A 26,221-nucleotide genomic window follows, 5' to 3' on the forward strand; every position below is an offset into this window, starting at 1 on the left:
AGGACGGTGCCGGGGGTCTCTGAGGGGGGTACCGGGGTCTCTGAGGGAGGTGCCGGGGTCCATGAGGGCAGTGTCGGGGGTCTCTGAGGGAGGTGCCGGGGGTCCCTGAGGGCTGGTCCCGTCGCCCAGGGAGAGCCGCCGAGGTCTCGCCCTGCAGCGCCACCCAGCCCCGCCAGGGGGCGCCGCGCGCGGAGGGGGCAGGGCGAGTCACGAGACGGCCGCAGCTGTTGCTGGCAGGCCCGGGCAGGATTCCGGGGAAGGGCGCGGCCATTGGCTGAGAGCGAGCACCGCGGACGCTCCCATTGGCCGGTGGGCGGGGAAGGCGGGGCGAGAATGTCTTTAAATATGGCGGCCGAGGCGGGTGCTTTGCATTCTCCGAGCCGGGGAAGGAGCGAGAGCGAAGCGGAGCCGCCAGCAGCCGAACGCCGCCGGGACATGCTCGCAGCCTGACTGACCGCAGGTGGCCGCCGCGCCCGGGACACGAATGAAGAAGCAGCTGCTCCTCCTGTTCACACATCGGGGACTCGTCAGCCGAGGGGGCCGCAGGGGGAAGCGTCGCCGAAAATGGCCTCGTTCAGCATCCGCGCCGCGCGTCCCGAGGACTGTCCCGACCTGCTGCGACTGATCAAGGTACGGGCGGGGTGCGGGGCGGGGGGGCAGCGCTGCCCGGTGCCGGAGCAAAACAAACTTGCGCAAGGGCGGGAGGCGGGGAGAGGCCACTCACAGCCTCCTTCTCTTCCAGGAGCTGGCGAAATACGAGGATATGGAGGACCAAGTGGTGCTAACTGAGAAAGGTACGGAGTCTACAAGAGCTCACCCGGCTGGCGGCCGAGTGACAGCGCCTGTGGCTCAGGTGCGTGTGTATTCTGCTTTTCTAGAGCTACTTGAGGATGGTTTTGGCGAGCACCCTTTCTACCACTGTCTGGTAGCAGAAGTACCGAAAGATCAGTGGTCGTCTAAAGGTGAGACTTCCTGATACTTATTTTTGGACGCTAAATACACAGAAGCATCATTTGCTTAATATTAACGATTGTAGATGAGGTTCCATCAGTGGACTGGGGTAGGAGAACTAGGTTAACTGGTAAAATTCAGTAATATGTAGTGGCACTCTGCTGAAGTGCTTGCTAATCCTGGAAGCATGGGAGATCAGGTATAACATAATGATGCTTGACTCCAATTATTTAATGACTTTTTTTGTTTGACCCTGACTTACCTTTATGTAATTCTGTTGAATCACATTTTTTTCTTTAATTTGTCCCCAATCTTCAGGTTACAGTCTCTAGCTTCGCCATGTACATGGCCCTTCTGTGTACATGGATGGGCGGGGAGGTAACTAAAAGATCCGTTACACAATAAAGTAGATGATCATAACATGAGGTAAGGTCTACAGGGACAAGTGCTATTCCCAAACCTTTACCAAAGACACAGTAGATGACAGAAACCTGTTTGCACGCTTCTTACAGTATGTGCAGAGTTTTGTGGCAGATGTACTTAAAATACTCAGGGTTGAGTGGGCTGTTGTTGGAAGAGTTGGCTTCTCTTCTATCTTGAGCCACAGAGTTATAATTGAGCTGCAGCTTTACTTATCTTGACTTCCTGATGGTGAAGGAAAAGAAAACAGCATGATGCTAGGTGGAAGTGCTTGAAGTGCTGCTGTAAAGGTGGCCTGTAAATAGGCCTTCTGGCACAGTAGTTACTGAGGAATATACATGGAAAGACCAGGGTTTGAAAGACTATTCCCAAAGAAGCTGAGCTGGGGCAATCCCCTAGATTGTGAGCTGCTGTGTGAAGTTCTTACTTGTCTTCCAGACTGGAAGTGAATCATTAGGGTGTGCATTATTTTGTAGAAAAAAGCCATGTTAGCACTTAGTATGACAGTGCTTTTGAGGATTTCAGGGTATGGACAGGGCAATTTTTTTTTATTAGGCTGATACAAATTTATCAGAACTTGCGTTTTCAATTGTATGTTTATTTGCAAACTTCATTTTTAATTGTAACCCAATATCAAATGTCTGCATGTCCCAGAGAATCTGTATGTTTAAACATGCATGTAAAACTTAATATTTTTACCTTTTTAATTCCATCTAATTGAAGTTGCACCCTCTGTTTCAGAAACATGCGTCGTGGGCTTTGCCATGTATTACTTCACTTACGATCCATGGATTGGAAAACTGCTGTACCTTGAAGATTTTTATGTGATGGCTGAGTACAGAGGTACCTATTGCAAAACTAGATGAGTTGCTACCCATAGGGCTTCTGTAGATTTGAAACTTAAGTTGCTTATTTTTTGTTTTTTTAGGACTTGGTATTGGGTCGGAAATTCTGAAGAACTTGAGTCAGGTATGTCTAATTGCTAAGACTAAACAAGAATTAAAGGAGGTGGCAAGACTCTAGACAGCTTAAAACATTGCCTAGAGTCTGTAAACTTTGAGAAATGCTGCAGTGGCTGCTGGCATGAACTCGATGACTTGTTGAGTAATGTTGTAACTGGGGCTGTCCCTGGGCACTGTGACCACGTGGGCTTGGCTTTGCAGGTGGCTGTGAAGTGCCGCTGCAGCAGCATGCACTTCCTGGTTGCGGAGTGGAATGAACCCTCCATCAGGTTCTACAAGAGAAGAGGCGCCTCGGATCTGTCCACTGAGGAGGGCTGGAGGCTCTTCAAGATCGACAAAGAATATCTCTTGAAGATGGCAGCAGAAGAGTGAGAGATTATTCCAGCAAATAAATTCTTCCTGCGAATATATGTGCTCTTTGAATAAACTACTTCTTGCTTTCTGTGTATGTACAGTTTGTAGTGGAATAAAGTAGTGTGGATGCTAATAATGGCAGTGCAGGTGTGGTCATAGAGTAATGGTACTGTGATCAGGAGCTGAGGCATCTGTGAAGTTCAGTATGTGCTTGTGTGCAGCCTTTACCAGTGTGGGCTTGTAATTCTTGTATATGGAAACTTCATTCTTGTAAGTGTCATTCAAATGTGTACAATGTACACACTGGTAGGGTTTGTTTTAATTATTGCCTTTTATAAAAATAAAATAGTGTTTTCACTTCATGGCTGTAGTTCTTGCTTTAATTCTCTCATAAACTTTTCCATCGAATAATGTGCAGATTGATAAAAGACTGGAATGACTTCAACCTTCCCACAAGTAAAATGATGTGCCATGTTCCCAGTGGGATAAAAGTGCACTTGTGCCTGTGGGACCTGGGTGCCAAGGCTGAGCACCTGAGTGTTTGAAAGGGTTTTTGATCAACCTACTGATGCTCAAGCATCCTGGCTTGTGTCCTGTATTTTCATTTATAGTTGGAGTCCCTAAATTAGGTTGCTACTCTCTGGACAGCTGTTCCAGAAAGCCCAGAGCTTGGGACTTCCACTTAACCTGCAGAGCATCCTCAGCTGGAAGGTGAGGCAGAGCTTTGAAGGCAAAGATGCATCCTGGTGTGGTTTCAAGGCCTAAGTAACAAAAGTTGGTTCTGACTGGTCGCATGAAATGAAAGTATATTTACAAACCCCACAAAAAGCTCCATTATGTGATTCTTAAACCACCAAACTTGAGTGCTTCTTGTGGCATGTGTTTCTGATCATGATTTCAGATTAGGTTCAGCATTTGTGCTGAGTGATAAGTGCTGTGTTAAGCAATAGGAAACCAGCCTTGTGTTTAAGCCTTTGCACAGTAGCAGGTGAAAACTGCTGTTCATCAATTTTTTAGTTGTCTTTGAAACAAATTAACAACTTTGTAGTACTGTGTTTTCCCTTTTCCTAAGTTGATGGTGAAAGTGGATGCATGCAGACTTTGTGCTGCTCTCCTCTTGTTCTCTGGTAACCCTGCAATAAAAGGCTTTTTTTGGCCAGCACTGCTTTCACTTTGAAGGAAGGGAAGAGACTTAGCTGCCTTGTAACATAAACTGGTTTAAATAAAACAAGGTTGTAAACCTGCTGGTTGCTGCATAAATCATGTGTCACATGGAAGGTGTTTCCTCATCCTGGAGAGTAGCGGGCAGAGACTGCTTCAGCCATGGGAAATGCTGAACTAATTGTAGGAATAAGGTATCACTCTGCCCAGGCCAACAGAGAGCTGTGCATGAAACTGTTCTTACTTTTTTTCATTTTCGTTTTTAGCTGACGTGTAGTCAGCAGGTACCAGCTTTGCCCAATTGTGAGGTTTGGCTGTTGCTTCAAGAGTGAGAACACTAATAAAAAATGCAGGAGCTCTTGGAAGAGAGCAGAAGGTAGCTCTTCCTTAGGGATGTTGGTGGACAAGAAGCCCAGAAAACCAACCATGTCCTGGGCTGCATCCAGAGCCCTGTGGGCAGCAGGTCAAGGGAGGGGGCTCTGCCCCTCTGCTCCACTCTGGTGAGACCCACCCAGAGTGCTGCATCCAGCGCGGGGATCCCCAACATAAGAAGGATGCAAACCTGCTGGAGTGAGTTCAGAGGAGGCCTTGAAGATGGTCAGAGGGCTGGAGCACCTCTCCCATGAACACAGACTGAAAGAGTTGGAGCTGCTCAGCCTGGAGTAGAGAGGGCTCCAGAGACACCCAGCATCTTTCCAATACCTAAAGAGGCTACAGAAAGCTGGAGAGGGACTTTTCACACGGGCAAGAGGGATTTAAGCTGTAGGAGGATAGGTTTAGATTAGCTAGTAAGAAGAAATTTTTACTGTGAGGATGGTGAGGCACTGGAATGGGTTGCCCAGAGTTGTGGACGTCTCATCCGTGAAAGCATTCAAGGCCAGGCTGGATGAGGCTTTGAGCAGCCTGGTCTAGTGGGTGACATCCCTGACCATGGAGGAGGCTGGAAGGAGATGGCCTGTGAGGCCCCTTCCAACCCAAACCATTCTATGGTTCTGTGATATGGTTCCAGTGCTTATCTGGACTAACTCCAGCTGGACTGAGAATGGAATCTGTCACAAAAATTACCTCAATTGAGCATGTCAGGTTCTGCATAAGAAACATCCATTTCCAGGACTGTCCTGTCTGTGCAGCACCTCAGCTGCTCTGGAGCATTCATACCACACACAGCAGCCTGAGGCTCAATCCCTCTCCTACCCAAAGGCAGTGGAAATCTGTGTTTCTCACTTGGCCAAAGATTAAATGCCAGGCTACAAATCTCTCTACCCTTGCTGAGCCTTTACTCTTCTGGAATTCAGTAGGCCAAAGGAAGAGAAAACAAGCATACCCAAAGAACCAGCCCAAGAACTGGTGATGGAGGCAGAATGGGAAAGAGGAGATGGTCCCAAGCAGTTCTCACTGAGCATCAGGGTGTTGTATCATCTCCCTGGTGAAGATGTAGTAACTTCACATGTTACTCTGCGAGCTACATTAACCTCCTGCATCTCATATCTACTGCATCTCAGTCCTAGTGCAATCTGTTTTGAAGTTATTTTAAGCTTGTGCTTCTGGCTCTGTTTATCAGACCAGAAGGTGATTGCTAGTAGAACAGTTTAAGAGTGTTTTTATTTTGAAATTAACAGTTCATTGGATATCTAGGGCAGGCCTGCTTAAATCTCAGGCCCCAGACTTCTGGAACACAATAAAGCTATCAAAGCTTCATGACTGAATGGAACAAGCTAACTAATTAGGCATTATAATTAGGAAAATAAGCAGCTTAATCAAAATTTTAATAAATTTAAAACTGTTTATCATATCTTGTTCGTCTTCTGCCAATGTGGCTTACCATTGCATTTTCTGAACAAATTCTGATGGAATAGATTCTCAGGGAGTCACAGAAAACAAGTGAGTCAGTGCTAAATGGGACCTTCTCTAGCCAATGGGGATAATTTTAAACATTCATGCATGAAAGAAAATACAAGGACCAACCTTTCAGATATGACTTTTGCTGAGATCCTACTAAGAGGCAGGGTTTTTTAAATCAGCAGAATATTCTCACCATTTTGGTAAGAGAGTCTGCAACAGGGATGTGGTAATGCCACGGCTCAAGAAAAGACCAGTTTTAAATTCCCTCAGTAACTTTTTCTCAAGCTACGGGAGGACCAAAGTGCCTATGGAACTGCAATTGAAACATACAGCAGAGTGTTTTCTGTGGCTTTAGGTGCTGGAGAAGCCTCACCTGGTGGTGACTTTCCCGGAGCACAATCGCACAGTCGCCAGGCTGAGAGTGCCAGCCTATGATGGGGGCTGAGCAATACCAGCTGTCTTTGAGCTGGTCACAGGTGCCCCACCAGTGGGAGTCCATCGCAGCAGAGGCACGGGGCTGGCCCGTGTGACCTGTGTGACCTGCAGGTCAGCCAGCGCTGCGCTGTTCCCTGCTGCACCGAGCCTGCCTCCGGGGAAGGGTTCAGGAGCGAGAGTTACCAGCGCTGATAACATCGATAACATCGCCAGGGAGACGGGGTGCAAAGCTCCTCCTCGCTCTCCCTCTCAGACTCGTGCCCCGGGAAGTTCTCCTCACGCGGAGCCAGAGGAACATTTCGCAATGGCGGAGTTTCCACATTCCCATCGGGAGGGGACAGAAGGGTGGCCTTGCGGCAGGAGGATGCGTCAGGACCGTCCCGGCTGCGAGCAGAGGGAGCGCTGGGCCCGCCGCCCTCTCCGCTTGGCCTTTTCCTGTTCACAGGCTCCCGCACAATGATCCGAGCTGTAGCCATAGCGACGGCATGGAAGGAGGCTTTTTTTGTCTACATAAGTTAGAACAAAATATATGTGAGAAAAACAACCCTTCCCCCTCCCCTCTTCTTATAAAGAGCCTTCACTGTCTATGTAATTCAAAAAGCCAAACTTTTCCTGTGAAAAAGCATATGGGGGCCTTACTGCACAGTGTTTTGTCTTAGGACAGTCGCTGTCCTGGAGCCTGGCCCGGGGGAGCGCAGGTCTCAGGGCAAACACCGGCTCTGTACAGAGCGGGACTCGGGAAAGCTCGGCCTAATTCCCCGCCAGGCAGCGCTGCCTCGGGCTGGAGGCCAGCCCAGGGGTGTGTGTTGTGGCTCCCTTTCTTTGAGTTGAGCAGGAGCTTTCTTTCCTTCGGGTTGCTGGAGCTTCCTCGTCACGGTGCTCGCTGCTTCCCTCAGGGAGCAAAGCTGAGCTCAGAGCACGCAGGGCCTGACGGGTGGGCCTGAGCAGACCTGCGGGTTTGAATAATTCACCTCACGCAAGGACTCGGCTGTGGCTGGTTGCTTTGCTTGCCTGGGCAGGATTGCTAAATTTTTTTCTTTTTTGTTTTTGCTTTTGTTTTTGTTTTGATTTTTTTTTTTTGAGCTCAGGTTTCAGAGAAGTGGCTGCAATTTAAACAAAGGCCTCAGAGTCTGTCTGAAACCAAGCAGCAAAGCAGAACTGAGCCTGCTGTCAATGTTTAATCTTGCTGCAAACTCAAAGCAGCCTCTAACTTCACCATCCAGGCAAGATTCCCTCGCAGGACTCTTCTTTCTCTCACCCAGACCTGGCTAACTTTTTTTACTGTCCAGACATTTTTTGGTAAATACAACCTTGATGGAGGGCTTTGGAACCCATCGGGAGCTCAGACTTGTCCCCAAGCTTGTGGAGCAGAGGGTGTGAGGCTGAAGAGAGTGGGTGTAGATGTGGGCTCTGGGGCAGGAATGTTGGATCCCAGAAATCTGGAGTTTTTGAGCTTTCTGTGCTTTCAGGCAGAGACCCCCTGGAAAATACTGCTTTTGACCTGAAGTCTTGAAAACGGCTTCTAAATATGAGTGGTAAAGTAGAAATCACGAGTGTGTCCGTGAATTAAAAGTGTGTGCTTTCACAAGGTGATGGGTTTTAAATTTGAAGTTTTTATAGTATAGTAATAAGTATAAGAAAAGATGAAGAATTTTAGGCGTTGTCTCTTTCTTTGTTCATCTTTCTTCTTCCTTCTTCATAGTTTTCAAGTACTAGTTTCTCGTTAGTCAGTTAGTGTCACTCTAAGGGTCATGAGAATATAGTTATTAAGTCATAAGTATAAATAATATGTGTTAATTCTCTATTGAATTGTTTAGCCTTAAAAGACTTTATTACAATTGCCTCTCTAGCCATTTTCCCTACTTCTAGCAAGGAGCTAGAAGTGCTGTCATACTTTCTATACTTTCTGATAAGATATAATAAACATTCAAGCCTGAACACAAGAAAAACTGTTTCAACTGTTTTTTTTGTTAATCCTAGCTCTGGGAAAAAAAAAAAAAAACAAACAAAACTAACTAACAAACCACTAATTAAGTGGTGCAAAATCTCTGCACCGCTGCCCACACAAGAGCACAGCCCAACACCAGTGCAGCACAAGGAGATGATCCTCGCCCGACCCTCAGGCCTTGACCTACTGAGCTCTGACATTTTCTGCCATCAGAAACAGTCTGTGTTTGATAACAGAATAAGCACAGGTACACACCTCAACTGAAAACAGTGACTGAGGGGAAAGAAATTCCATCTTCAAACCGGTTTCGGTTTCATTTCACAGATTTACTCCAGGCCAAAGCAAGAAACAAAAAGTCCCAGGGGATAATTAGCTTGTGAGGATGGAAAACAAACACACTGTTCAGAAACTGCTCTCAGGCAAATAGTTTTGTTTATTTTGTTTTGAACTTTGCATATTTTGATTGTTGATATAGCAGGTGTCAGATGGTCACATCTACTCAAAGGAAAAAGGAACCTCTGTCTTCTTGAACTATTTCCCTTCTCTCCACTAAAACAGACTAAAAATAACATGATTTGGTAAGACAAAACCAGGTGCCCATCCTCTCCTGTAAGTTTACTGTACAGTATGATGAGGTGGCTTTACATCTTCCAGATCACCTCTCAGGAACCCACTGTGCAGGGATGGGACATGAATCCCTGAAATTCCTACTAGAAACTTTCCTTCACACAGGAAAGAAACATGAGAGAGATGGTAGCTTTCCACGTGAAAGCCCATCAGAGTTTCCAAGTAACTGAATATTGCAATGTTATTTTCAAAACATTCTGATAAAACTGCAGGGTGAGACTTTGGAAAGCTGGTTATTATAATTGGACACCCAGATACCACTGTAGAGGTACCTTTGGACAGACTCTCTTTATTTCTCTCATAATGAGCAAACTCCAGTCTGGGCTCTCTGTGATCTTTCTGAACTTCCAGATTTGGCCCACTTGAGTCACTGACACACAAACACCACCACACACCTTGTGCAGGAGGAAACAAGACTTGTAGTTTTGGTCTGTAGTCTCGTGCCTTTTGCAATCAGTTCACATGATAGCATTTATGTTTCTTTCCCAGCCAGCTTCCTGCCACGGCCTAGCACAAATATTTAAGGACATTTCCAACCACAGCCTCAGTGTGTTTTAGCTACAGCTGCAGGTACATGGGTCTTTTTCAGAGTAAATGTAGAGGGATGGATCAGACTCTGCATTCACCACTCCTAGAGGTCATAATCTCTGTACAGAGGCATAGCTTTGCCACTGGGGCAGAAAATGTAAATTAAAAAGGAGGCAGGAGAAGAGATCTGCAACACGGAAGGAAGCCAGGTGCAGGGGCTGACCACAGCCTGCCACAGGAAGTCACTTACCCAACAGAGGAAGCACATCAAAGAAACAGTTTAGGCTTTTTTCTTTCAAGATAATGTAAACAGAACAAACTGTAAGATTTATTTCACAAAATTAGAAGTCTGAGAGGCAAATTCTTGGGATGCATTAATAATTTCTGGATTGTTTTTACCTCTCATTGATGCCACTAGCCATAACTTAATGAATTAGCAAATACTAATTTTGGATTTGGTGGTGTAGGAGCAGGAATTATTTGTTGCTGAAGATCAACAGGCAGGACTGGCAGATGGAGGCAGCAACTAGTGCTAGGATCAAAGAAGCAACACCATATTTATCCAGTTTTAAACAAAAATAAAACCAGATGAAAATTTGAGGGATGGTGTCTATTCTTAGCCAGGCAAGAAAGCACACCCATTTTATGTAACTACATATCTCTGAAAGCTGTAAAGCTGCCAGACTGTAAAACAGGGTGATAAACCAAAGTCCACTGCATTACAAAGTACAGCTGGTCCAAATGACAGTGAAGTTAGGACGAGGCTAAAGAATCCCAAAGGAAAACAAAAATAAATTACGTAAGCAAATACTCAGGATTTATAGGCATGAGTTGATTACCTCCTCAGCACAGAGTAATAAAATTATTCTGTATTTGCATGCTGACTTTGCCATCACCACAATTTGAAATTTAATTACAGATGTCCTGCAGGGACTCAGAACCCCAGATCTCCTTTACTTGCCATTTGGGCTTGGTGTCAGCAAGCTATTTTCTGCTGTTAAAAGCCAAAGCACTTTTCACCCCCACAGCTCAACATAGTCAGACATCCCTGCTTCACTCCCAAGCAGGGTCAGGTTTGCTTCTAGGCACCCATAGCCATGTGCCTCTGCAGCAGTTTGGGCAGCTGGGGCTTCCCTTACACAGGCTTACGTCTGGTCTCTCAGCTGGGGTATTTTCTGCAATAAGCACAAGACTGCAAAAGTGCAAGGTCCTTTTACATAGGTCTAAAAGCAATTAGAGGTATAGAGGAGAATGGGACATTTTCTCCTGATTGTTCTTAAATAAACTATTGAGTCTTTTGGATCCAAGCAGTGATGGTCTTTTCATTTAAGTTGTAAAGCGTCAGGTGCTCCTGTTTACAGAAGGAAAGAATATAAATCAAATATAAATGCACCTCAAGCATGTGCAGGTTGCAATAAAAGGTTTAGAGGCACCAGCATGCTCACCCCTTGCCAGAATGCAGACACAGCCCCTCAGCTGGCTGGGCTGCCCCAGCACCATGGGGACAGTGGCACTTGCATCTGGTCTTTCTCTTTCATTATCTTTTCCAAGCTCAGCCATGGTGGCCTTACTTTACACAGCTCTAAATAGCACCAAGCTCATCACAGGTGCTGCAGGATGTTTCAGAAGAGTTTCTGTGGGAGCTGGCACAGGACAGAGGGGCATGGAGGTGTTCCTGAGCCACTGGAAGCTCTCAGCCCCTTGGTGCCCAAGCACTTGCTCTGCACTGAAGGTTCCACCGAGTACTCCACAGGAGAGACAGATGCCTGGGGAAACGACCACAGGCAACTCCAAGTGTCAAATCCTCCTAGTGTTGTTTCTGGTGATACTGCAGCCAGCAAAACCTGCCTGGCTGCAGCGTGCGGGACACCTGCAGGCTCAGCACCTGCCAACACACACACATGGATACACACACCATGCCAGCCAATGCCATGACTGCACTCCTTTTCCCGGAAGGCTGAGCCCCAGCAGTCTCATGGCATGGCAAACAGTGTTTGAGGAGAGCCCGGGTTTGTCCGAGGCAGCTTCTCTGCAGCGGGGCTGAGCTCAGGCAGTCGGGATTTGGGGACACCACAGTCAGAGTCACAGCTGTGGCCTCAGTGTGGCCCAAGGTGGGAGCACGATGGAGGAGAAACCCACTGAGGTAAACACAGACAGATGTGGGGGCAAGCGTGGGTTTGTCCCTCCCTAGGCTTTTGGGCATGCCAGGGGCAGAGGAGGGCTGGCAATGAGTCTGCTCTGCTGCTGGGCCCCCTCAGCAGCTACTGTGCATCACAGGGAAAGGAAGCTCAGAACTTCAGACAGGGAAGTGCCCTCTCTGAAGAGGCTTTTGGAGTGAACGTGACAGGCCAAGGGTGTGTTATGGCGCCGTGGATAGCAGCACACTTGGCTGCCTGTCTCACAGGCTGCGTCCCAGCACTCTGGGTAAAACATACACTGAGTTTTATAAGTGAAGAAATACAGCACCCTGCGGTGAAGCAGCAAGTGTTTCCAAAAACAGCTTTCTGCAACGCAGCTGGCATGAAACATCAGTATTTTTTCCAGAGAGTGTCTTTTACCAAAACACTGCAAACTCAGCCACCACGCCAGACCAGGCAAGCACAGCCAGGATAATGGCCAGGGCTGAATTCAAATCAGCCTTCCCTGTGACACCTGAGAACAAACTCCATGGACACCCAGCAGAGTGACACCATTAACTAAATCCCCTTTTTTTCAGAGTAGTTTATTTAATCACATAGTCTCAGAGTTATGTGTGACTCACATCACGTGTGAGTGAGCACATGTATGAGTTCCTCTTCTTCTGCCCCGTTAAAGCCATAGTTAAAATACTTTTTCCACAGACATATAGTGGAGTTTGACTTTGTTCACAGCAAATACAGTTAGTACCTGAGTGACAATGTGCATATGTAGTGCATGAGTTGCACCTGTTCATGATAAGTTTTTGAGTAGTTTCCATTAAAGGGGTAGCAGTGAACTTCTAGAGCTCTTGTCCAGCTGTGGGATGAATGGGATTACAGTGGGCTGGGTGAAAAGCTGACTGAAGGGCAGGGCTCAGAGGGTTGTAGTGAATGGGGCTACATGTAGCTGGTCACCAGTGGTGCTCCTCAGGGCTCAGTGCAAGGGCCAGTTCTGTTCAATATTTGGATAAAAGGAGGCTGAGGGGCAATCTCATTGCTCTCTACAGCTTCCTGGGGAGGGGAAGCGGAGAGGGAGGTGATGATCTTTTCCCTGGGATCCAGTGATGGGATGTGTGGGAATGGTTCAAAGCTGCATCATCAGAGAGGTTTAGACTGGATATTAGGAACCTCTGTAGCAGGAGGGTGGTCAAACACTGGAACAGGCTTCCTAAAGAGGTGGTCAATGGCCCAAGATTGTCAGTGTTTAAGAGCACTTTGGACAATGCCCTTAATAATCTGCTTTGAATTTTGATCACCCTGAAGTGGTCAGGCTGTTGGACTAGATCTTCTTTGTAGGTCTTTCCAAATGAAATAGCTCTATTCTGTTCTGTATCACAGGGAAGTCTACATAAAGTGTGTTGAAGACACTAAACACTGCATTTTTATATAAAATAATTAATTCTAAGTATTTAATTCTTGAGACAATTTTCTTGTATGACTAGAGAATTAAATAAGAGACTGTTCCAATGAGAAGTGTGTACTATACCTTCTATTTTTGTAAATCGCTCCCCATTGCAGTCAAGTGCCATGTTTTGTGTCCTTTGTCCAGCTAAAAAAAATATGCTCCATCAGGAATCCCAGTGTGTCCCTGACTGTGTCCCAGTAGTGTGAGGACCTGGTCCCAACAGCAAGGACTGGAAGCCCCAGCTGGTACCTGCTGGCTGCCTCCCTGGAGGTGTTACAGCAGGTTTGGCATGGCAGAAGGGCCCACATCCCACAGAGTCCTGTGGTGGGGCTGACTAATGGCTGAGCCATGTCTTCGGTGCAGTGAGCCCATCTCCTCTCTTTTCCTGGAGGGCAGTGGCTGGGTGCCATTTGGGCTTCTTCCCATGCCTTTTATTTTGTGAAAAAAGCAGGAGGTCCTGTGGTCCTCTGATACATAGGTGTGGGAGCTCAGCATCCTTTTGGGACCACTCTCCATGGGCCATCTCCTCCCAAGACAGCTTGGTGCAGCCTGACTCCATGAGCTCACACGAGCACTGCTGGCAACACCTCCTGCAACTGAGCCTGAAAATTCCGGTCAGGCACCCAACACTTGCCAGTTTCTTTTTAGTCAGAGGTTCTGCAACACTCGTTTTTGTCTGTGCTTCCCTGCCCTGTGACAACCCCTCATCCCACTGACTCATCTGAAGGTAAATAGTGTCCAGGTAACTTGGTGCTTGGCAGGAAATCCTCACCTCTGCTGTGCCTGATCAAAGGTAACCTTCATGAATGCCCCAGGAGAAACATTTGGTGCACTTCTCCAGCAAAGTGTTTAAACACATTTATCAATCCAATACCACCACTGCCAATATGACATATTGGTTGTGTCTACTTTTGTTTTCAGTAAGATAACGATGGCTCAGGCTTGTTAATCTATAAAGAGAATTAAGGCACTGTAATGGTAGAGGCATGCTTAGAAAGGCCCTGATAACTTCTTTGTTATAAACACAATTTTGCTTGTCTCTTTCCTTCTTTTTTTTTTTTTTATTACAAACGAAATAGATCAGATTAATAAATCAGTGCCTAAATCTCCATCCCAGAAGCAAGGACCCCTTTTGATCACCTTGCTACAAGTAAGTTGTTCTCTATGAAATGTATTTAAAATCTCAAATTAATTTATTTTTCCTGAAGTTTAAATGTTTAGACATCAAAATGTTTATGTCACCTAGAGCAGTCAAAATAAAACTCATTATGAAACACAATAACAAGACTTTGGCATTACTGTATCACCTTTAGTGAAATTAGGGCTGGGAGGGCTGTGCCATTGGGTGCCTTTCCATGACCAGTTTTGTGCATCCTGGAGAAATGGGTTTTCCCCTTACACAGCTGGAAGTCCCCCACAAAAATGTCTCTTAAGCTTTAACCTGGGGAGAAGTGAGTGGTGCCCTCCAAATGTACTGCTGAGCTAGGAGTAGGAAAGGGGAGAAAGGAGAAAGGGATTGGTAAGAAACCAATCCTTACTAGCGCAGGGAGAAATTCAACAATGGAGAACATGCATTAAAAAGTCCACTGTAGATTTTCACTGTGCCCTTTCCAAACCATAGTGCACGTTTGCTCACTCTTGTTTTAATGTTTCTTTTTTTTTTTTTTCCTTGTCCCCATCCTGCACTCACTGTGGAGGGAAGGTCAGGTTTGAGAAGCTCACCCAGCCAAGGGTACCACAGTGCTCTCCAGTCAGACAGCTGTCTCCTGTAGCTGCCTTCATGCGAGCAGGAAACTGAATGTTAGAAAAACAAACACAATGCCAACCTCTTCATAAATAAACACTCATAACCTTAAACAGGACCCTGTTATACAAGGCACACCAACACCCTTTCAGGGTGCAGGGCACCAGAAGTGCTGCAAAACTGATGTTTCCAGGATTTTAGGGACAGCCACCCAGATCTGCATCCTCTCCAGACATGCTGGTGCAGAGCTGTGGTCCCCTGCACTGGGTCAGATGCGGCCACGCAAGACAGCCATCATCACTAAAAATTAACCTGGCTCAAACCCTTGATGTTTAAAATAAATTACACTTTAAAAAAGAGTGAGCCTATTGTTTTCCAGCTCTCGAAATAGTAATTGAGCAGGTTTTAAAGGAAACAGTTCCAAAATCCCAAAGTGATAAAAGCTGCTAGTGATAACCATATATGAGGAGCTTGAGCATCTGTACCTGAGAAATCTTGAAAGCCAGGATGATGAGGTGCCAGAATTCCTCAAGAAAATTACTGAGGTGAGAGAAGAAATGTAAGGAAGGCCTCAGCAGGAACCCCGGGCCAGGAAGGTGCTCTGGGCAAAGCCAGGAAAGTCCACCAGAAAGAGGGATCACAAACAGACCAAGACAAAAAAGCTGAGAAAACAATTTGTTGCAGAGAATTGAGCCAATAATCAAATACAAAAACATTACAGAATCTTCTGCCTAGGAATCCTGCCCCTGAGATCCTGCATGGATCAGAAAGAGTCCCACTTTTCCAGTCCAGAAGGATGTTGCAGAACTCTCCTGGTCTCCAGGAGCATCCCTCTGGAGCTGGCAGTGAACCAGATGGGTCTCACAATGCTCCTCAGCCTTCCTGCAGGCAGAGCAGTCTTTCAACTGCAGAAAGAGTGGAGAACTCCTGTGCAAATAAAACTGCTCCTCTTATGCATTTCACTCCACAAGGAAAATACAAACATACAAGAAGTCCTACAGGACTACTAATTAAAATTATCACCTCACACCTCCTTTGCAGTTATGATTTTTTTTATTTATTGCAGTTTACTTACAAGTGGTGGCTATGGGTTTATTCATGGTAGTAGCCTTCCAGGACAAAAATCAGGCTTTGATCACAGCACATCACATTGTTAGTTCAGAGATTTGTGGCATGAGGTATGTAAAGTTCTACCTGCACATCTATGCTGCCCTTTACCTCACCCACTGGGAGCCTAAAATCATTTGGGCTTTTTGTTCCCATAGTTATGTTACTTTTGGGTGTGAGTCACCCTGGGCTGGCTAGCCCAGGGCAGAGAGTGCTTTTATACCACTGCTCCTCTAACATTCCTCAAACAAGAGAGTCTCTTTAGCAGGCTAACCTCATCTGCAAATAGTACAATACTGTAAAAGCAATAATGGTAAAAAGTGACTGGTGAATATATGGCTTTTTAAGGATTCAAGAAGGGTTGTGGTAGTAAAAGAGGATGCACTGGCTTTTATGTTACTTCTTCCATAAGCTAAGCCTTCTTCTCCTTTACTGTTTTCTTCTTTGTCAAAACATAGTTGCTGCTTTTAGCATCTGTGTATTTTTGCTCTCTTGTAGGGAGAGATCATACTGATCTTACTCCATCACTGCAGAAGTACAGCCAAAGGTTGTTTGACCCCAGGGACGTGTCCTTGTACAGTTGGATGCTGTGCAAAAGCTGCTAAATGGCAGAGACTCCAATATTATGTATGAATTGGCTCGCTCTCTCTCTTGGCAGGGATAGAGAGAGGCGAGTAGTGCACATTTCTCTCTTCTTTCAGCCAGTAACAGCTCATCCCTTTCATTGTCAGATGAACCCGGAGGCGAGTACAGGAGAGATAAACACAACAGACCGTGCCTCACTGACCTCCCAGTGAACCACAGACAGGCGAGTGAGTCCTGTGCTCGTGGCAGAGCTGTTTTCCCCGGCACCTTCACGGAGCTCGGTGTGAGTGAGGCGCGGTGTGAGCCAGCTGCGCTCGCTCCCTGCGCGGCACCGCCGGGGCCGAGCCGCACTCTGGCAGCTCCTGATGCCATTCCTCGTCTCTGGCAGGATATGAAAAATATGTCAAGCCTGGCACACGACAGCAAACATAATCCTTTGGGCTGGCTTTGGTGCTTTCACCAGCCCGTCTTAGCTTGGGCAGTTTGTAAACGATGCTTTTAAGATCAAAACCCCCCTGGAGCGGCTCCTCAGTAAATGCAAAGATGACTTCAGCTTGCTCTGCGCTGAATTACAAAACTCTTTGGTTTTTTTTTTTTCTTTTGGTCCCACGCCGAAGTATCAGCGCAGTGCTTTGAACTGAGGTTACCTTTATGATTCACGGCATGAATGAGCACTTAGTGTGCGCATACAAGAGCCCTGTACGAATCAGGAAATGGCTCTTTCAGGTCTCCTGACAAAAGGAAGTGAGTCTGAAGCTTGCTAAATTTACAAAGAGGACGTTGGTGAACTTAATCTGGGGCAGGGGGTGGGGGGAGGGGAAGAATCTCTTTTCACTGATGATTGATACACAAACCCCCTATGTTTCTCTACACCGTTTTTAACAACAACAAAAACAAATTAAAGGGGCTAAAACTGCGGTGGTGAGGGCCGTCTCCAGCTGCCTGCCTGTCATCTCTAGCTGGTACGTGCATACATCCACGGAGACACTTCTGGCTGGGTGCTTCATCATCCCCCCTTCGCCGGGGCAGTGAGAGCTTTCCTCCATGGCTGGGTAAAGAAGTGAGCTGGCACAGAGGGAGCATCGCGGCGCACCCCGCTCGGGGCATCCTGCCCTCCTCTCCTCAGCCTCCCAGCCAGGCGCTGCATGGGGCTCACTTTCAGTTCAAAGAAACCGATTAAACTTCCTCAAAGGCACAGGTGCTGCGCCCTGGAGTTGAACGAAGGTACTCCAGGAAAAGACATGGAAGATTCCCATGCAGTGGGACACGGAACAGTGGATTTTGAAAGATTTTTGTACAGGACGTGCTGGGTCCTGTGGCTTCACACTGTAATGGCCAAAGCAGAAAGAACTTAAGTTCTCCTTGTGAGGTTATTCTTTCATCCGGGCATGCAAGGGCTGAACTGACTACTCCGTTAAAATGCATATTGCACAAGCCCCTGCAAAAAGATGAGGTGCTCTCCCGCAGCCCCCCAGTACTTGTATACACAGCCCCAGCAGGTAAAGGACTGCACCAAAAGCCTTCCTGCCACAGCATCTGTCCCCTCAGCCAAAAAGTGTGGAGCAAATGACCCGTCCTGTTACTTCACAGGCTGTCTTCTGACAGGTTAACTTTGCTGACAAGAGCTGGACACTCAGACTAAAGTGCATCCTTTAGCATTAGTCTCTATCAAATTCTTGAGTCTTGTGAATGTTTATAATCACACTATAAACAAAAAGAGAAGTTCCCTGACCAAGCTGTCCCATAGTCCCCACTACTCCTTTCACAGTGGGCACAAAGGCTCTGGGATCACAGCTCAGGCTGCACCATACCAATTTCCCAGGCACACGGTAAGCAAGTCAGCTGGGATCTTTCTTTCTCCAGAGGAACCATAAGAAAGCTGCCAGCTCCAGTCAACTTAAGAACCGTATCCAGTCAAAAATACCAGAATCAGCTAACAGTACAGACTTAAGAGGACAGGGGGTTGTTGCACAATTAGAAACATACTTTTTTCTGCTAGAACAACTTCTGCTTTGTAGTTTAGATATTGTTATCAAATGTTTTCCTTATAAACAAGAAGCTTTTGTACCTGTCAAAACCCCTCTGGAAGGGGGTTAACCTTACGTAGCTGGCAGACCACCCAGGTGCAACACCAACACTGCTGTGAGTGGCTGCATCCAGAAAAGTCCAGTGGGAAGCCATGCAGGCCTTCCCAGCATGCCTGAAAAGCCAAAATGCTCCTTGTCAATAGCAGTTTATTGTGATGAAACTGGCTTTAGAAGTAGCTCAGAATTCATGGGAAGGTACAGAAATAATCATAACAAAACCAAACCAAACAAACAAAAAAAAAAGGGGGAAAATAAACAAATGCAGCGGTTTGTATTTGTCCGGAAGCAAATGTGCTCACACTGAGGTTTTTCTGCCAATCAACAGCAGTTACAAGTCACTGCAACACCCAGGGCACTGTTTCCTTAAGGGGTAAAATGCAATTCCCTCCACTTCAATCTTGGTCTTTACCACTCTCCTTGAAGGTGACAGATGCAATGACAAATGCTCCAACACATTTGAATTATGACTGCTGTGAAGTCTGTGTCTGGGGCCTCCTGCAGTCAGAGCACTGAGTCTAAACCAGAGTTTTGCAATGAACATTTGTTGCAAAATCCTGTGTGTTTATTGAAGTCTGCAAGATTGTGCACATTTACCTGGGCTAACTGGATTATTCCAGGCTCCTTCTGGCAAACAGAGAGGCTTCACTGTCACTTTTGACATGACACATGCTGCCTGCAAGAATCCTCATCTCAACATGGGGCCATCCTGCTGATCTCCAGCTCTACAACTTTCACATGCTGCAGGTTAAAGACGGTGTTTGTAAGAGAGAGCATTGCAACCTGGCCCCAACCTCTGCTGCAGCCAGTGTAGCCAAGGAAGCTGAGAGGAGAACACTGTTTCAGCTGCACACAGTCCAGTTACCAAGCCAAAAAGCTTCAAGTGGAAGGATGACCAAACGCAACACTTGGGTGGGGAATATACCATTTTTAGCCTACATTGTAATACCCACAAGCAAAGCCTGGCAAAAGGTAACACATGCATGCACAATGTAGTTCCATGTGTGTGCACTCACACACATATACAGGTATGTATAGACACCAACAGTGGCCAACTCCTCTCCTGTTCCTCATTAGGAAGGTCTGTGCCAAGAAGAGTTGAATGTTTACAAACTCTTAGGCTCTTGCCAGCATGACAATTTGTTTTTATTTCCTGTAGTTATAAAAACCAGAAGACATAAGGAAAGGATTCCAGCTAAGGCTGTCTTGCTCACATTTTGGAACCATCTCTTTGTCATGTGTCTATGCAGGTGCTTGAAGGCAGTCATTTCCTGCTAGATAAAAGCATTCCGGTTTGATGTCAATCACTTGGGACATTTTTAAGCAGCAGTGTAAATATGCTGAATGAATATCTGATCAACTGAAAAGCATTTAAGTGATATTTATTTAACCCAGGCTTTTAAAAAATGCACATGTGTATATGTAAACGAATAACTGAATTAACAAGTAGTCATGTCCTTGAATGCCAATGTGGCATATGCCAAATACTGAAATAATACGAAACTGGAAAAAAACCCAGGCATCTAAAGCTGTATTCCTAAGTCTATTGCAATTATTCTCTACGTGATATGAGAATGGGTAAGTGAAGAACTATCTTTAAGGGCAGAAACAAATCTATGCTTGTACCACAGGAGTGGTGTAACAGAGCAGCTACAGCTCTATTTCCCAAGTTTCCTTTCCACTACTGACAAAAACACTACTTTGATCCTCCCAATCCTGCTTAAACTATGTTGGCAAGTTTAAAGTAAAAACAAAACCACACACACACCTCCCAAACTCCATGCAAGAACTCTGCTCCCTGTATCAATATACATCTTTACCAGCCTAAAACAATCATAAAAACATGCACCAAACATGTTGGGAGATATTGTTTTTCTGCCTGAGGCAACCACATGCCTTATTGCCTGTGCTAAAAATGAGTTGGCCTGTTTTATAATGCCCACACAGGCTGGCATTCACACTGCCAAGGTCTGGTTGTTTTTGTCTAAAAGTCTGTGGAATATGCTCAGCTGGAATACCTAACCATGCAGTAACAGGAATACCTAACCATGGAGTAACACAGATGTTTAAAAGCGTTTAGAATCTGATTTACTTTGCATTTTCTTCCCTGGTCTTTTTAGAAAGTCAATGTATCATACAAACACGTATTTAATCTCATCCTTCCCCCATTCCTCATATTCACTGATTAATTAAGGCACATTTAAGGCTCACGAACACAACTTTAAATGCTCTGAGCAACTTGGATTACAGTAATTTAATTACTTGTAATGCATCAAGCCCTAAAAGAGAGACTCATGGAAATGATAACAAATGATGAAAGGGTTTTATTGTGCAAAGATTTCAAAATGCTGGAAATCCTTTTGTATTTCCCTCCACATCACTTTTTCCTCCCCTCCCCTGGCTGGGAGTAAGGAAACAGCCAAATTATTCTATAGCTGGTTCCCACCAGGGTAATGTTCTGGTTCCCATTGTACTGTGCATTCAAGCAAAAACAAGAACAAGCATTAACAGCTCCATTCCCATCCATCCACCAGACAGGAACTCACAGATGCTTCATTACACACCTCCCACTGGCACTGATGAGGCAGAGGACTTTATAGAAAGGAGGTGGGGGGACTCAGACAAAACACAAGAGTCATTGTAATTGTTCCCATTCCCAATTCTGTGAGCTCATGTTAGCCAAAACATCCTACTACTTTCAGCTTTCCTTACTCGTAAAAAATACAGGCACTGTAAACACCACCTCGAGAACCTCTCAGATTGTGCAAACATCACATCCCTGAGCTGAAAGAAAACAGGAGGAGGGGAAAAAAAGGACCATTTTCTGTAATTGGAATTTTATTTTATATATAAATAATAAAGAGACCGAGGGATTTTGAGACTTGCTACTTGCAATGTTGATCCTGCAATGGGACAGGCATGGGCAGACTTGAGTCCCACTGCAGAACACAGGATGAAGTCTCAAGACTGACCCAAAACACGTAGTGTCCTTTCACAGAAGCCATACCAGAAGCCTGAGCAGCAGATCATCAGACTGTCCTGAGGCAGAAGGCAGATTAGTCACATTCAAAATGGATTCAGATGGTTTTAATCTTTTTCTTGGGAAATTGTTGCTCGTATCTATATTTTCATTCACCTATAATCAAAGAAAGAGGACAGAAGTTAAGGGGGAGAGAGAAGGAAGGAGAAAGCAGAATTAAATTTATCACAGGCCTTTTCTTTCCATTTTTAAAGTGCAATCAAAACTTTTTTGATGCGTCAAGTTGATCAAAATCTGGTTAAGGAACATTCTCAACACTATTTTGCTTGCAATAGAGATATTTAAATCTTCATATTACTGACATTAGAGCACTAATGCTCATGTCTGGTCTAGAGGACTCGATTCCCATAGTTGAACTAAATGGAAAGACAAAAGAGAACATTCCCAACAACTAAACATCAACTGCAACCTTGTATAACAAACCAATTTTCTCAAAAATAATTATTTTAAATTCCCATCAAATGCATGTTTTCTTAATCTTACTTACTCTGGCATAAGACTAGGGCAATTTAACTCAAAGAAATGGAATTACATAAATATAGATCTGGAACAGAGTGAAAATGAGATATGCTATCTTCACGGAAAAACACAAAACCCTGTCACTTCCGTGCAACTCCTAAACACAACAGCTGCATAAAATTAAAGCTTGCTTCTTCCACAGTGGGATGTGGTTTGAGCTGAAGTTTGCATATAATTTTTGATGACAAAAAAAACTATAATAAAGAAGGTACAATGCTGCTGGTTTTGGAATAGAGAAATATGTTGTTGTCTTCAACCCAGTATGTTTTTGTCCTTGGTTGACCATTCACAGTTCAGAGACCCATGTTGTGGCACATCACTGAGGAAATGAGACTGTCTTTATTTTTTCAACTAGGAATATTAGCAACAGTTGAAAATGCAGTGAGACTTTCAGGACTAATCGCATCCAGAATAAAAAAAAATAATGTTGCTTTTCAAAGATCACAGCAACGTTCTCCAACCTTTGGGATCACCCAAATCCAACAGAACATCTGGACTTGGGTATGGAGTTAAATGACTGGATTTGATTTCAAGCACAAGTAACAAACTGCCACCCCCGCAGAACAGCTGAACTTGATACTGAATTGAACTTTCACCATCTGGTTGCCCTAGGTCAAAAATCCAGCTCCCTTCATGTGCCCCTCCAGAAACAACATGAGGTGAAGCATGTAGATTTCAAAACCAGGAGCACCCAGGTACTTCAAGCTCCAGGATAATTTATCTTCACTCTGTTAAAACCTTCCCCAAACAAAGAAAATGCACCTGAAGCAAAAGGCTGATATTTCAAAAAGTGAATAAAAGCCTAAAAGAAATATTCATAGCAAGAAATTCTGAAAGAAAATAAAACCTATTTATAGATTTCTGTTTGTAGTGAACCTTGATATTTGCGCAGTGTCACAAACAAAAGTTCCGTTTTCTTGTTTTTTTATCATTTAGTAGCTCTGTCCTAGTTGACAATAAGCACATTCCAGTAAATTTTAGAGAGGGTTTTCTTCCTCTCGGTTCTCTTGGGACTCTTTACACAAAAAAAAAATTAAATCTCCCTATTAAATTTAATCCTCCTATTATTTTTTTAGTTTTTATTTTACATGACTATCTTACAAACTACTTAGAAAATATGTATTCTTAAAGACTTAATATTCATAACTCTAAAGGGAAAGCTAAGGTACTCATAGTACATCAGCCAGTCAACAAGCTCACATCGCTGTTGTGAGAACTAGCAATAGCCATTAAAAACGTTTTAAGGAAGCCAACATTAAAAACCAGGTTTTCTTTTAAAGCTGCCCATGTAACAGTGGAATGCTGCTGCTCAGCAGATGGGTGCATTCCACCACATCTGCAAACATATGTGACTGATACTGATGCATGGAAAAAAAACTGATGCAGTTTGCCAGACCTGGACTCTATTTACACAGTTGGCAGTAAGGAAAAGAAATGGAATACTGCATACAAAAATGATAAGCAGGCCCTATAATACCAGGATCACTTTCTGATGAAAACTAAGTTTTTAATATGATGCAAAAATAATACAGGGCAAAGAGAAGTAGAAAACATGTTCAGAAGAGACACTCTTTATCAACTGATAACAGAGGAGACATCTGGCATTTTGCACTAAATGATGTCCAATTACTTTATAATTACTTGTAATAAGCCTCAAATACAGAGTAATTCTTATTCTATGAAACCAAACCATCATAAAAAAGTCAAGAAGATGTTTTTGTTTTGCTTTTCTAGAAACTGTAACCATAGGACTTGCTTGAGTTTAGAACACAGCCCCGAGGCCAAGACAGAACTGATATCTCAAGTAGAGTTTCTGCCTTGGAGAGCCTGGAAAATGCTGCTTTCATTTCCTCCATCTTTTGCTCCCAACAGGACTCATTTGGGAGCTGCACTAACATGAAAGGTCAGGCACATCATGGACTTTTACAGGCTGTAAGGCAGTGCTGTACCCTGGCACTCACAAATCTTTGGAGAAAACTTATCAGCAGGGAAAAGGTTTCTTCCCCCACCCTAATACTTTTACAAGCATGACAAAGAAGACAAAGAGGTTTTTGGTATGGGAGGCAGAAATGGGAAGATAAAAAAGAAAATAAAAGGCCAAAACCAACCAACACCACAATCACAAGGCTTTCCTCAAATAATTCAGAACCCTTCAAGCAGACATATATTTACTTATTATGTTCTAAAGATGAAGAATTCAGATTTCTTAACTTAAATAGTGTTAGGGAGCATATATTCTTGACAAATTTTAGGACAAATAAAATTATCTGTCCGCACTCTCCTAATCATTATGAAGAAAACTACAAGTCAAACTTGAAAATGTTCAGCTTTTCCAAGTTACTCTGCTGCTTAGCCACAAACTATTACCAGTGTTTATCCTTTACCTCTTTGATGCCAGCTGATGTAGCATTCTACTTGTGGTTTTGCTCTTTATTTGAAGCAGCATGGACTTCCAGGGGCTTGTCACCTACTGCATCACCCTTGAGGAAGAAAAAAAATGTGCACAACATTTCAATTAAGGCAATCCATGATTAATGTTTTTACCAGAACAGAAACTCTACAAAAGCTGAAATAAAAATATCTCACAAAATCAAGTGGTTCATGAGACTAATTCAGCGTAATACACTCAAATATGATCCTCTACCAAACACTTTCTAGATTTTAGTCTTCCTATAGTTAGCCAAGCAATTAAAGGATTTGAAAGAACAAGTATTTTCAGCAGAAGTGCTTTAATTGAATCATTTTGTCTGTATTAATAACAGAGGATGAATACCCACAGAGTAGTTGCTAATTTTGCATTCTCTGAATTCTGCGTGGATTTATACAATAGGCCTCTTTCAGCACATATCCTTTTAGAGGGTGTTCTCACATTTTCCCCAACATAAATGACAGAAATAAAAGAAGAAAAAATGAAGAGAAGCTTGTTACAGGGTCTGGTCTATCTATTTGCCAAGATGCTATAACAAACATGCATTTGATTACAGCTTTAAATAGATATCCATTAAAAAAATACTTAAAGGGCCACACACATGGCCCGGGGACTGAAGCACAGACAAGGACAAGCTCAGATGAGGATTTGTTCAGACTTGTGAGGACCAGACAAAGGGGGGACCTAATTCCTATCCACAATTTCTTAATGGGCATTTACATATTTGGAAAAGCCAGGTTCTTCTCAGAGGTTCACATCCAAAGGACAGAGAGAAAAGGACAGAGGAGCATGGTAAATTTATCTTAGATCAAAGGGCAAAAAATTATAAATGTATCACACCACTGATCACTGAAGCAGGTTTTCCAGAGAACTTTTTAAAATCTCAAGCCCTAGAAATAATCAGCACATGACTACATAAGGCCTGAAACACCAAATCTAATTTTGAAACTGTCTCTGCTTTGAACAGGGAGTTAGGTGAAATAATCAGAGCTGACACCCACCCTCAATTGTTCTTGAATTCTACACATGGAAATTAAACAGCATTTCCTCTTTATTCTAGAAGGCTATTTTTACCAACATGAATTAAATAAAGAGATGATTGGTGACAGCCAACATGGTTTCACTAATGGCAAAGTGTTCCTGACAAATCTGGTGGCCTTTTACAACAGGGTTATAGCAGTGGTGGACACGGGAAGAGTGATCTGTGACTTGTGCAAAGCACTTGACACTGTCCTGCAGGACATCCTCGTCTCTAAACTGGAGAGACATTGATTTGATGGATGGCCCACTCAGCAGGTAAGGAATTGGCTGGATGGTCACACTCAGAGCTGCAGTCTGATGTCTGAGTGGAGACAAGTGACAAGTGGTGCTCCTCAGGGATCAGTGCTGGGACCAGCACTGGTATCTCTGTCAGCAGCAAGGACAGGGGGATCGAGGCAAGTCTGCCAACAACACCAACTTGTGAGGTGCAGTCAACACTCTGCAGGGAGCAATGTCACCCAGAGAGACCGTGACAGGCTCAAGAGGTGGGCCCAGGAAAACCTCATGAAGTTCAGCAAGGCCAAGTGCAAGGTACTGCACCTGAGTCGGGACAATTCCAAGCACAAACACAGGCTGGGCAGAGAATGGATTGAGAACAGCTCTGGGGAGAAGGACTTGAGGTTAATGGTTGATGAAAAGCTCAACATGACCCAGCAAAGTGCCCTTGCAGCCCAGAAACCAACCACGTCCTGGGCTGCTTCAAAAGCAGTGGGGGCAGCAGGGCTGCTTTGCTCTTGGAAGACCCACCAGGAGTGCTGTGCCCAGCTCTGAGGCCTGTGACATAAGAAGGACGTGGACTTGTTGGAGCAAGTCCAGAGGAGGCCAGGGAGACGATCAGCAGCTGGAGCACCTCTTCTACAAAG

At 44.6% G+C, this 26,221-nt stretch overlaps 2 protein-coding genes across 4 annotated transcripts in view; one reads left to right on the forward strand and one right to left on the reverse strand.

Annotated features, from left to right (window-relative positions):
- Nucleotides 1-364: 364 nt before the first annotated feature.
- Nucleotides 365-3,049, forward strand: SAT1 (spermidine/spermine N1-acetyltransferase 1). 2 transcript variants are annotated; one of them, XM_014879753.2, is made up of 6 exons: nt 365-630; nt 743-794; nt 879-962; nt 2,113-2,214; nt 2,300-2,340; nt 2,535-3,049. In XM_014879753.2, the coding sequence occupies exons 1-6, from the start codon at nt 565-567 to the stop codon at nt 2,703-2,705; spliced, it is 516 nt and encodes a 171-aa protein (XP_014735239.1). In that variant the 5' UTR covers nt 365-564; the 3' UTR covers nt 2,706-3,049. The 2 variants fall into 2 exon arrangements, with proteins under 2 accessions (XP_014735239.1, XP_014735238.1); XM_014879752.2 differs by having other exon boundaries at nt 743-962.
- Nucleotides 3,050-20,631: 17,582 nt separating this feature from the next.
- Nucleotides 20,632-26,221, reverse strand: part of APOO (apolipoprotein O) — a 28,506-nt gene continuing 22,916 nt past the window's right edge. For both annotated transcript variants that reach the window (XM_014879746.2, XM_014879747.2), the window contains exons 8-9: nt 24,274-24,369; nt 20,632-21,466 (exon numbers count right to left, since the gene is read on the reverse strand). In XM_014879746.2, the coding sequence (XP_014735232.1) occupies nt 24,301-24,369 (69 nt within the window). In that variant the 3' untranslated portion in view covers nt 20,632-21,466; nt 24,274-24,300. The remainder of the gene's footprint in view (nt 21,467-24,273; nt 24,370-26,221) is intronic.

Source organism: Sturnus vulgaris, chromosome 2, assembly GCF_052056855.1.
Source record: "Sturnus vulgaris isolate bStuVul1 chromosome 2, bStuVul1.hap1, whole genome shotgun sequence".
In the NCBI taxonomy this organism is placed as follows: Eukaryota; Metazoa; Chordata; class Aves; order Passeriformes; family Sturnidae; genus Sturnus; species Sturnus vulgaris.